Source organism: Amphiura filiformis, chromosome 10 (assembly GCF_039555335.1).
Source record: "Amphiura filiformis chromosome 10, Afil_fr2py, whole genome shotgun sequence".
Taxonomy (NCBI): Eukaryota; Metazoa; Echinodermata; class Ophiuroidea; order Amphilepidida; family Amphiuridae; genus Amphiura; species Amphiura filiformis.
In genome coordinates, this window is record NC_092637.1 from 64,707,063 (window position 1) to 64,719,127 (window position 12,065).

Consider the following 12,065-nt stretch of genomic DNA (forward strand, 5'->3'; position numbering starts at 1 on the left):
TAAATAACGTGTTTCTGCTGCGCTTATTTTTTTCTCGGAGTTTTTAATTTACCGTAGTATATGGAATAATTAATTGTGCTTGAAATGCTGTTTGTTCAAAACAAAAGAATATGAAAACCTGTGGGTATTTTAAATTTAAAATAGAATGGCAAAACAGAGGAAAATAATGTAATTTGGAATAATGTATTGCCTTTTCTCAAAACAGAGGAATAAAACATAAGAAAACTAAGAGAAAAACTAAGACTCACTTGACACCGAATCATTATGATACGGCCTGTAATATAATTACTAATTTTAATTTTTGCATAATGAATTACAAACATAGGATAATATCATAAAGAGTTCTTGATTATTTACAGTACGAGGCATGTGAACATGATTTGCAGCCGGATATGCTAAATTCATATCCCAAACATCTAAGTAGAACGCACCACTATTAGCAAATATTTGGCGTAAAAGCTTTCTGATTTCATTCAATGCAAAATCACCAGAACGCACTCTCGCTAGTAACGACTTATGGTTTCGTGGATGCGGGCTTTTGATTATTATTGGTGCATTAGGACATCTGCGATGAAATCGATCCACGGCTTCTCGTAACAGATGAAATCGTTCTAACAGACCTTCTCGTTTCCATTGCACAAAATGAGCCCATGAGCTTATTATAATTACGTAATTACAATCTGCAGTAACAAGTTGATCAAGTATGTCAACCTCGTAATGAAATTCACTAAAGTAGATCCAACGACTACCAAGCCCTTCCGGGTGAAAGTCAAATGCTATCGTAATGTTGTACTTCTTTGATATATACCGCATAATATGGCCATTTATATCTGTTGTTTTTGATGAATATGATGGAAGTAAGGCAGTGAGATACTCAAAGTATTGCCTCCCATTAGAGTCACCCATGATATGTATCTCTTTATTTCGTAGACATTCAGCCACTTTGGCGGGATCAGTCCAGCAATTATACTTGCGGCAATTAAACGGATGCCATTGGTTATCCATCCAGTACCCTTTGATGGCTGGCGTTGGCATTTGTGGTTTGCAGTTCGGAAGACGCCCTGGGTCGAAGGTTTGTGACGATTCTGTGGTTCAAAAGAAAATATATTAATTAAACAGAAAAAGTAGCATGACCGAACTGACATAATATATTAAAATATTGATCATTTCAGAACTGCTGGGGTTCGAACCAGCACTCATGATTGCCAGTTTGGAGCTCTTCCAACTTCACTTCTGACATAGAGCAGGAAAGATGAGAATAAAGGAGAGAGTTCGATGCCTACTACAAAGAGTAATGTGTGTTTCCGCCTATTCGACAATAAAGCAGGGATTATGTTTGCTGTAATAAGCCCATTGTCACAATGTAATACAGGGTGTGATGATCACAATGATTTCGAGGTTAGTTATCACCGTTAACCATTCACACACTAAATTAGATTTTATAGCACATTAGAGAATAAACTATAGGGAATTTATTTGTTTTTGCTATCCTCGTTAGTGTGATAGACATCAGGCAGGTCCAATAATTAGAGAATAAAAGATAGGATTTTGTCTTTTGACTATCCAATATCGCAATATCGTGTCATAATGGATGGGCTGACCAATATTTTGAGTAGTGGATGGCCCCTAATTATATATGGCCCCTAATTATTTTATTGATTTGTCACCCGGGTAAGTCGTTGGAAAATATTTTTAAATGTATCCAACGCTAAATATGGCCCTCCGCCTATCAGAAACCAATGCAAATCACACGGTAGGGGAATTGTTTATTCATATTCTTAGTAAATAAAATCATCATTTTTATTAATTAAACGTGGGTAACCCGATTGACATTCACCCCCACTTTCCCCCCATCAAAATGCAGATTTTGGTATCAGGTGAATGTTCGTATTTTTTCTCATTGACATACAACAATTAGGCGTTCTAAATCGGTATACTTCTGAGGAAATCATTAAAAAACTGTCGAATTAGTTATTTGTGGTATACCACGTTTGAGACTAATTCAACAGTTTTTTTTTGATGATATCTTCGGAAATACACCAATTTGGAATTTCAATATGTTAATGAGACAAATATGAGCTTTCATTTGATATCAGTTTATTACAGGATCAAGATGGTTATCATTAATAAAAACACTGTAGACTACCAATATCACGCTATATAAATGTCAGTAATTCCACAATGAATTACTCATATTTACAAGGAACATTTACGAGTTCTTTTTGCATGAATGCTTGAAAGGGACAACATTTTATGTTATACATAGGTTTTAAAGAATTCGATTTTCCTAATATATCAGGTCACCTTCCTTTAAAATTCTACCGTGTGATAGACGTAGACGAGATGCATATTAGGCGGAGGCGCCTTATTTAACGTTAGCTTTGTATATTTAATTATTTTATTGATTTTTTACCCGGATAAGTCGGATGCACAGTGTCAACACCCTGTATACGCTGGCGAAGTTACGTAATTAATCGGATTAATTACCATAGCAATAGGTGAAAACAATTTTGAACATATCGCGCTGCACTACAAGCAGGTTACACTCATCACCTGTGTATGTCTGCAATCATAGATTGAATACAATACTGGTCTTTTCAAAGATACTAATCTTACAGGTGCAAGTTATCAGCATGATATGGTTCAATGAAGAGGTACCGCGTGAACGTATCAGTGCAGCGCGGTATAAATTGTTTTCACCTATTGCTATGGTAGTTAATCCGATTATTACGTAACTTCGCCAGCGTATTATAAATATTTTTCCATACAGTTCAATACTCCGTTGAAATCAATATTCTATTATTGACACAGACGGGGACACAGATAAAGAAAGTTTACATATGCATTGTGTTATAGGGCTTGCACCTGGAACTTAACTGACTGGGCTAAACGTGTTCCATTATACCTATAAAGTAGAATTGTAATTCTCAAAATTAAATATATCACGATTTTTACATTGGATTTCAAAATCTTTACATAAAAAATGCAGTAAAAGATATCCACAGCAAGCTGCAAGGCCCCGCTAATTAGTGTACCGCTTTTCGAGTGAGTGTACTGGAAACAAAACCCTGGTTTTACCTGAAAACAAATCGATTTTCTTGTAATAGAAACATCATATGGGGTACTAGAGCATGCACAAATCGTAATAATGTGTAGAATATATAAACTCTGTGTGTATCTCATATGGTATGCTTAGCCTGAGTCGCTATGCGTAGCTGTTGAAAAACGAGAGGAGTCGCTGTACTATCACGGCAATTTTTGACACGAAGATATAGGGATGATGACGATGTGCCATGTTAACACTAAAAAATATGGCCCCTCCGCCTAATGAGAAACCAATGCAAATTTGTTGTCTATACTTAGACTTTTAAATTCTTTCAGAACATTGTATTACTGCCTTGTACACCCCTCTGTGGGTAACAAAAAGGTTAACAAAAGAAACTGAAATTTTCAACAACGAAAACAAGCTATAGATCATCTAATTCATATGATTATTTCTTGAGGAATGTCAATTAGTCATTGCCACTTAACCTTAGGCCTATCGGTGATCGGTGATTTCTCTGTTGATATTACTGAGCAATGAAACTACAAAATAAAACGGCAATGTTTAGCCGCTATCCCTCCAACATGTAAACAAGTTCCAGGCATGACGAATTGTAGGCGCTCACGCTTAACGTGTATGCGCGCTTCGGTTAACTGATTAACAACATTTGGTTCCTTTACAAAGATATAGGAAAGGTTGTTGAAATTGCAATTTACCTTTGAGATGTAACGTTTTTACATTCCCACTGATCTTCTGATTATAATTTCCCCTGTGAGGAAAAAGAAACGGGTCAAGTAAAAATGTTATTTAGTTTTCAATTGAAACGTGCAAAACATATGAATAATAATAAATACGAATAAAGTGTGCTTTAACACATTCTAGTATTATTAATGTTTGCAGGTATGCGAGCTGCGAAGGTAAATAGGCCATTTTATGTCAGCAGCGTAGGTAGGATGTACCAGTTTAATGCTCTGTGTATCAAAATATCAAGGGCTATCTTAAAAAGTACTGAACCAATACTAGGCTTGTTTGTATTCGTTCTAATGTATTTTTACCGCTGATTCCAAAAAAATGGTAATGAAAATTTATAATTCTGAAATTTATGAAATTCTGAAAACAAAATTTGAAATTTGTCGTCTGCGGTCGACACCCGGCGTGGAGAGAGTTAAACCCCCCTTTTTTGATATATTATTCAAAAAGTAAAAGTTACAGATTAGGGTTAATAGGTCAATCAAATTAAGGAAAAAAGGGCTTAACCCACCACTAGTTGTAACAGAAACCATTTAATCACCATTGATTTCAGAAAAGTATATTAAAGAAAATATCAAAAGTCCCCAAAAGTCAAAGGTCAAAAGGTCAAATTTTCGGGTTCACAGTCGTTTACAATGGAAGTATGCTTAAATTTAAATCAAAATGAAAAACGTTGAATTGTTTTGGATGCTTTGTTACATATGTAACGTCACAAAATAGGTCAAGGTCCACAGGGCTCAATGTAATTCAATCTTCTTTGCCATGTTACATGAGATATGGCAAACTATTCTTTTTTTAAGTGTTTCTGCAAGCGGAGCAATATAAAACATGTACTTTAGCAATTTTTCACCGGGCGAAAAAATAATCACCGGGAGCAAAGTCAGTTAAATAACAAAACAATTTCTAACGGTTTTTGACAAATTTGATTAAAATATGCAAATTACATTTATTTTAACTAATCTGAAATTTTACCTACTGCTTTACTCTAAACCAAGAAATAATGGCCTATTAAGGGATTTTCGATTTGAAATCGAGCATTGCATTGTGGGATACAGTGTTGCCTGCACAGACAACATGCTGCCTGGCCCGGCAGGGTTTCATGAGCAGGCCGGACTGGTGTAGTAATTCTTACCCTTCGAATAGAAACGCCTTATTCCCTAGTATTGCAGCCGTCCTATTAGCTATCATTTTATTATAGGCCTTGATTTGTTCAATGGAACTGCACGGCAATCCAGGAGGTTTATCACAAACAAAAGTTGTTCGTCCATTAGCAATTGGACGCGGGTAAATGCACTTATTCTCCCAGATACCTTGAGTCTGAACAGAGCAGGTAACCGTCTCTGAATTTTTGGGACTTTTGTATATCGCTTGCCAGAATAATTTAGTATCTGTGTTCCAAAAGATATCTTTTAAGAAGGTCGTGGCGTCACTTGGATGTACCAGGGTGATGCTGATGCTAGCAGGTCCAGTCCAGGCGGCCAAGAACAGAACTAAGTAAGTACCATTGTTGTAATCGATCACCTGCAATACAATACGATACGATATGAACAAAGTGCTAATAGAGATTCAGGCTATCGTCCAACTTTTAAGCTTTCAAAATCTGAACTTTCCCCGTTTTTGGCGACGTTCTAGGGACGTCATGTTTCATGTGTTAAAGGGCCAAGGTAAATGATAATCAGAATGTTTAGATTCACAATAATGGCACTGGGAAGATTAGGGATTAGGCCAGACTCCACCGTGAAATCGCCACATATCCTCGACCTCCACAGCAAGTCTTTGTTACATTCCCAGCATTTAAGAATGCCGGTCCCTATGTATACACCTGGGTGGAAAAGAGTCATCGAGATAAAATGCCTTAATCAATGGCACAACACGATGGCTTCGCGCGCCGGGGCTCGAACCCGCAAACCTTCCGATTATGAGTCGGAGCAGTCAAATCAAAACTCAAATGCAAGGCATGCTACGAGAATGTTAATCACTTGCATTTGGTTTAAGAATTCATTTAATTTGGGTTTGAAATGTTTATTGTTTACAGGCTTTTGTAATTTTTTCTAATGAATTCCATAAAATCAGAGCAGGAACTACGCGATCTGGAAACACCCTTTTGTTATTGTTAATACTATATATGGTATTTCTTGTTTGGTACTGATGCACATTTGCATAGTCCTTAATTTGCTAGTGTTCTCTCTCTTTCGTCAGGTGTTCTAACACCTGAGTCATAATATGCAATACCTAAAAACAATATACAGCACTAACTTTTTGGGATAAAAAATATTATCCTGTTTTGACAAATGAAACATAGCTAAATCCTAATCTTTTAGTTAGTCCTAACTGGCAATAAAAGTAAAATTCTAACATTTGGCCAATTTTTGGAAATAAGGGCCAAAAACATGCGGTTTTAGGGTGTTTTTCGTATGCTGTGACAATCAAGCCCAAAGACTTGTACTAAGACTAATTTCAGTTTATGCATTCTAATTTCTGGAAAAGACATGTTTCAATTATAGTAACAAAAAAAGTGAGAATTAAAGCAACATTGCTGCATCTACTCAAAATTTTGAATGCTTAGACTTGTTCCAAGTCTTTGATTTTTGTGTCATGATTGTCAGAAAACATGACAAAAATGCATATTTTCGGCTCTTTTGTCAAGAAATTAGTAAATTAGTGATCTTCAGTTAGTACTAAATTAATGATTAGGATTGAGTTTCATGTTGCAGAACTTGAGTACCTTTCTGGCAATGTTGCATATCGTCAGCCTGCTACGCTCATTCAATTGAGCTTATTGGTGGTATTCGTGGTAACAACATTTCCAACCCGGTTAGTTGTGCATGTGCTACACACAAAAAATTACTAGCATTCCAAGTACTTGTCAATGTAAAATTATTAAACATGAATTTCATCCATGCTGTTGTCTTTTTAAAGACATTTCTTGTTTTATTTTGAGAACAAAGAACACAATGTGGTTTAAGCATGCACCAGTTAAGTAATCACCCTAATTATTTAGGATTATTCCCTTTCATTTGTAACATTATCATTATTTGTTCAAAGATTGGTGAATAAATAATTATGTTTAAATCCTTGCTTGAACCATATTTTGTACTTTGTTACAAAAACTGACTTAGGCGAAACAGGCTGACGATATACTTTCTGCTATCTGTAGACACACACGCAAAGCATTTAATATTAATTGCCAGCAAGAATAGACTAAATGGGCATAGTACCTACCTTACCAGCAGTACTGGCAGCAGGTTTCTTACTTTCCAGCAAAGCAAACCAAAAGTCACCGCCAACAAACCGTGTCTGGTTGTATTTATCTCGGGCATCTATTCTTATTTTAACGATGTCGCCTGTAGATAATAAAAATAATTCCATTAAGAAACGAACCAATTCGCATAATAACATTAACATCGATCAAAATAAAGGTATTTAAAAGTTCTTTGTGATTTCGCAAAAAAATATACATTCCCTCATTTCAAATATATAGTTTTGGTTTCTCTATTGTTCAGAAACCAAAAATCAAGGGATTAAAATGTGGAGATGAACTGGTATGCAATCATAACACTATTGTGCTGAGAGGACACAAGAGGGTATATATAATCAAAAGTATAATGGCCTATAACCATACGTATATAATAGCCTATTGTGCTAACATTTTCATTATCGATATCTATCAACGCGGACGACTTTTGATGTTCTCTGCCGTAGCTGGCACACTTCCATGACACCATAAAATTACACCCGAGTTTGATAAGTTATGCATAGACATCATGTGCATATATTGAGGGGTGGGGGTGGGGTGTTTTGTTTATTTGTCTGAAATATAAACGATGCATGATGATGTAGATGATTTGATTATGAATTAGATTATTCCCCGGAAAGCACAACCCATACCTCTTACCTATGTTCCCTCCGCCACCTATATATAACCTCCTCCCCCCCTCCCCACACTCGATATCGACTCTTCCCTATTATTCCACTCCACTCTTGAGCCCCCCCTCTCCCCTCCTTCCCTTCCCACTTCCAATGCTCTCTCCCCTCTGTTTCTCTTTCTCCCTTACCCTTACCCCCTCCCCCCTCACACACACATACCCTCTTTCCCTGGCGATTTCTTCTATCTCTCTCTCTCTCTCTATTCTCTAATAAATAAATTGAATAAAAGTTAGTTTAAACCAGCTTTCTATGATATTGATCTTCCGTCATGCGACATGCACATAAATAGAATTGTGTATAAAAGTGTTTATATCACTGAAGTCATAATCTGTCAAGTGCCTATTGTAATGTCTGTGGAAATATTTCGATGGTCTATATATTTTCACAGTGAAATCAGCTTAGGCTAATTCGTAGTCTCAAGTCAATGCTTTCAAACTAAATCAATGCTTTCAAATGTAGACTGCTTTGTTCGACTTCTCTGCTCGTGAATATTGCACTGCGAAATTTAAACATTTCTTTTGTATACTTAGAGTAGGTAACTTCAAATCAAATAATTTTACGATCCACACCACTTATAAGAAACTGAAACCAAAACCGAAACTGACTGACACAAATGTTCGGTTTTAAACAAAAGGTAGAAACAATGAGTTCGATATCTTATGATTCAGTGGTTAGGCTGGACAATAGGAAACCACGTGACCAAAACCAAAACCAAAACTAAAACTATATATTTGAAATGAGGCAATGTCCACATTGTGTTTGATTGGGTTACATAATCAATCGGACAGATCAATGTATACTGGTTGAGATGTCAAAGCTCAAGCTCCGCAGGAGGACAAGCATCAACAATAATACTTTTAATTTGTACAATTTCTCGAAAAATAGACAATACCTATTCTTTAAAAATCTTAATATAGGACAAAAACACTTTTTACACTAAAAATATCGGAGATAAGATATTTTATCTACATAATGCATCCACCTCCATCACCAAGTGCAATACACTCCTTGTATTTTTCTAACGTCTTTTCTGATTGGCTACGGGCGTAATTCTACTCAAGATTCCAGAAAAATAGAGCTTAATTGTTTGGATTAAAAATATTATCCTGTTTTGCTAAATGAAACCTACGTGAATCCTAATCCTATTTAGTTAATTCTACAATGTTCTGACTGGCACTGAAAGTCAAATTTTGTTATTTGGTTTTGTTTATGGAAATAAGGTCCAAAAGGGTGTTTTGAACAATGAACAATCTCAAATGACCCAACTTTGAGTAGTTTGCCTGGTAAAAATGACCTAAGAAATCAAATTTGAATAGTTTGTCTTGTCAGCGGGTGACTGAACAGAATCTTGTTAATATGAAATGGCCAATCTTGTCAAATGATGAATTGTAGTTGTCAATTTGAATAGTTACTTGTTAAAAAGTTGAAAACTATTCATTTTGATAAGTAATTGTGGGTTCGAAGTGATGATATATCAAATCAAAATGAAAAGTATTTCCCGTCATTTCAAAACGAAACGAAGAGCAATAAAATACGGTTGTTTGATGTATATAGAATTGGCTTCATTATTAACTAAATGCAAACTATAGGTGGCGCTATTTTTCCTAAATCATATTTCTTTATTTGCAAGGGGTAGGTGATTAATACTGCCATTAAAACAGCTGGAATAGGTGAAACAAGCAATAAGGGAATTTTATAAACATATTTTATCAAACAATTAAAAGAATTATTTGTATTAAAAGCTTGAAAGAGTAATTTCCAGTAACTAAATAGCGCCATCAATTTTGTCATTCATAGATACATTTTATATCCGAAAAAGCTTTAAAATGCTATAAAAGTGAATCATTTTGTAAAAGAGTGGACATTAAAGTTGAGAATGACTCGAAAGCATCTGTATACATTAGCATGATATCACTTTTAGCTGTTTAAGCCTAAAATTTGGTTGTACATTATGTTTTGTTAGAAAAACTAATAAATGATCCCATCAAACAACCGTGAAAAATAAATGAGTAAGGATTCTATTGAATAAAATGAATAATATGAAATTACAATGTAACAATCAAGCCCAAAGACTTGTACAAGGACCAATTTCAAGCTATGCATTCTAATTCTTTAACTTTTATAATCAAGATATTAAAAGTATGAGCAAACTCTTGGCCTATACTCATGATTTTGATGGCTTGCACGAATTCCAAGTCTTTGAATTTTGTGACTGCAATTGTAAGAAAGAATACAAAATTGCATGTTTTTGACCCATTTTCCGCCAAATTACAAAAATGTTAAAATTTAACTTTTATTCCCAGTTAGTTCTAACTAAAGGATTATGATTTAGCTATGCTTTAATTGGCAAAACATAATTAAGTGATGTATTTTTCTGGAAATTGGAGTAAGAGTTCAGTAATATTATGATAGCCACTAAGTCACTTGTTCATGATACTCCTTTATTATTTGAGTGTTCCGACCCTTATAACCCCATACCTACCTTTTACAATTTCCACGTTATTCAGTACATGATAACGGCAATTCCCTGCATTGGTTTCACTTATGTTATTGCCTTCTTCCGCGCTAGGCATCCATTCTCGTTTGGGGACCTCGGTCCCTACTTGAAGTTGAAGGTCAGTCAACCTTGGTGCATCTGCCACATTGGTAAGTCCAAGTCCCCGGAAGTGTGAGTGCCGAAAAGGAGGAGCTTGAAATATAGGCCTATTCACCTCGACCTACACATTAGGAAACGAATTTGAAGAAAACCTTCTGTTAATAAAATACTATGGTGAGCCACCAGCCTGGGTGGCTCACGCTCCAGGAATCACTCTTACGTGATCAAGAGACTAGAATATGTAGGTCTCAAAACGTCGTAGCTCCATCAAATCATTAAAATGTGAGTTCTAGGTAAGTTGGAAGAAGATTTTCCCGGGGGGGGGGGGCATTCACTAAAAATGGTTAACGGGCATGTGCTGCCACATTGACCCCCATTTTTCAAATCCCTCTCGCCCAGAGACCCCCTTTTGTTTTACTGAACTCCCTCACTCAATGACCCCCCCTTTTTGTTTTTCCTGTCACAAAAAGACCCCTTTTTCAAGAATTTTGACAAAATTCTGATAATCTCTCACCGAATGACCCCGTTTTTTCAATATTTATCTTATTTTCACATTTTTATGATTTTTTGACAATTTTGCACTTTTTCCTGGTCTCACTGAAAGACCCCCTTTGGAAAGATTTTCTCCAGTCTCACGAAAAGACTTCCTTTTTCGGGTCTTCTCACCGAAAGACCTCTTTTTAGTGTTTAGGCTCTCACCGAAAGACCCCTAGTTTCGAATTGCTGTCCGCACATCCGAGCCATTTCCAAAGTCGAGTGCCCCCCCCCGGGATTTTCTTTGCCAAACGACATGACCTAATACTGATGAATTAAAAAATCTTAACACCCCGGCGATTTCAGAAAAATACAGCACTAATGTTTTTGGATAACAAAAAATATTATTTGCCAAATGAAACATAGCTAAATCCTAATCGTTTAACTGGCAATAAAGTATCAAATTTCTAAAGTATTGCAATTTGAGGGGAAATTGGCCAAAAGCATGAAATTTTGCATGATTTCTTACAATTGCAGTCGCAGCGACCATGATGGGGGAAGGGGTGGGGCACCGCGTCTGATTGGGGGGGGGGACAAGCCGTTTGTCGGCAATTTTCCTATGGGACTTTAAAAATTTCAGACCGTGGCACATACCCCCCATGCCCCTATGATGCTACGCCACTGTGCCAGTGGGTAATATTGCGAAAGGGGTTTACGTCTTGAGTTGCTGATATTTGGGTCTATTTAATGCAACGCATGCCAATACTTTAGCAATGTGATCAAGCAGTAAGAGACGATGAAAGAAACTTCACGCGGACGCCATAATTGAAGTGCCTTATCGTACTTGGCCCATTTCTTTGTGTGCAGTACAATATGATGAAATTGAAATTGAAAAATTAAAAAATAACTCCTGAGGCCCGTCTTTAGGCCAAAATGTAGTCCGCTAGGCATTATTGGTCACACAACTTTATTTTGCATTTGAATATCGCGCTGTGCCAGTCAACACAACTGCATGATCATGACTACATGCTTGGGATCATGACTACATGATAAACTTTCTTCACGTTCATCACTAGCACTTTTGTTACTCAATTCTGAGATATGCACTGCATCTAATGAAGATGAAGATGAAGAAGAGAAACCGTGTGCAGCTACAAAAATGGGTGGTTTAATTCAAATGAGTATAACTTAAAGCAAATACAATGTTCAATTCCTTTTTGATTTAGATGTTCAGAATCTGCTCTTTTCAATTATATTTTCATTTACAGCAGATTC

At 36.1% G+C, this 12,065-nt stretch overlaps 1 protein-coding gene across 1 annotated transcript in view; it reads right to left on the minus strand.

The window, feature by feature from the left end:
* Positions 1-261: 261 nt before the first annotated feature.
* LOC140162362 (NXPE family member 3-like) overlaps positions 262-12,065 on the minus strand; it is a 71,258-nt gene continuing 59,454 nt past the window's right edge. The window contains exons 2-6 of the mRNA XM_072185574.1: positions 10,203-10,437; positions 7,016-7,137; positions 4,926-5,314; positions 3,760-3,812; positions 262-1,085 (exon numbers count right to left, since the gene is read on the minus strand). Coding sequence (XP_072041675.1) covers positions 295-1,085; positions 3,760-3,812; positions 4,926-5,314; positions 7,016-7,137; positions 10,203-10,437 — 1,590 coding nt within the window. The 3' untranslated portion in view covers positions 262-294. The remainder of the gene's footprint in view (positions 1,086-3,759; positions 3,813-4,925; positions 5,315-7,015; positions 7,138-10,202; positions 10,438-12,065) is intronic.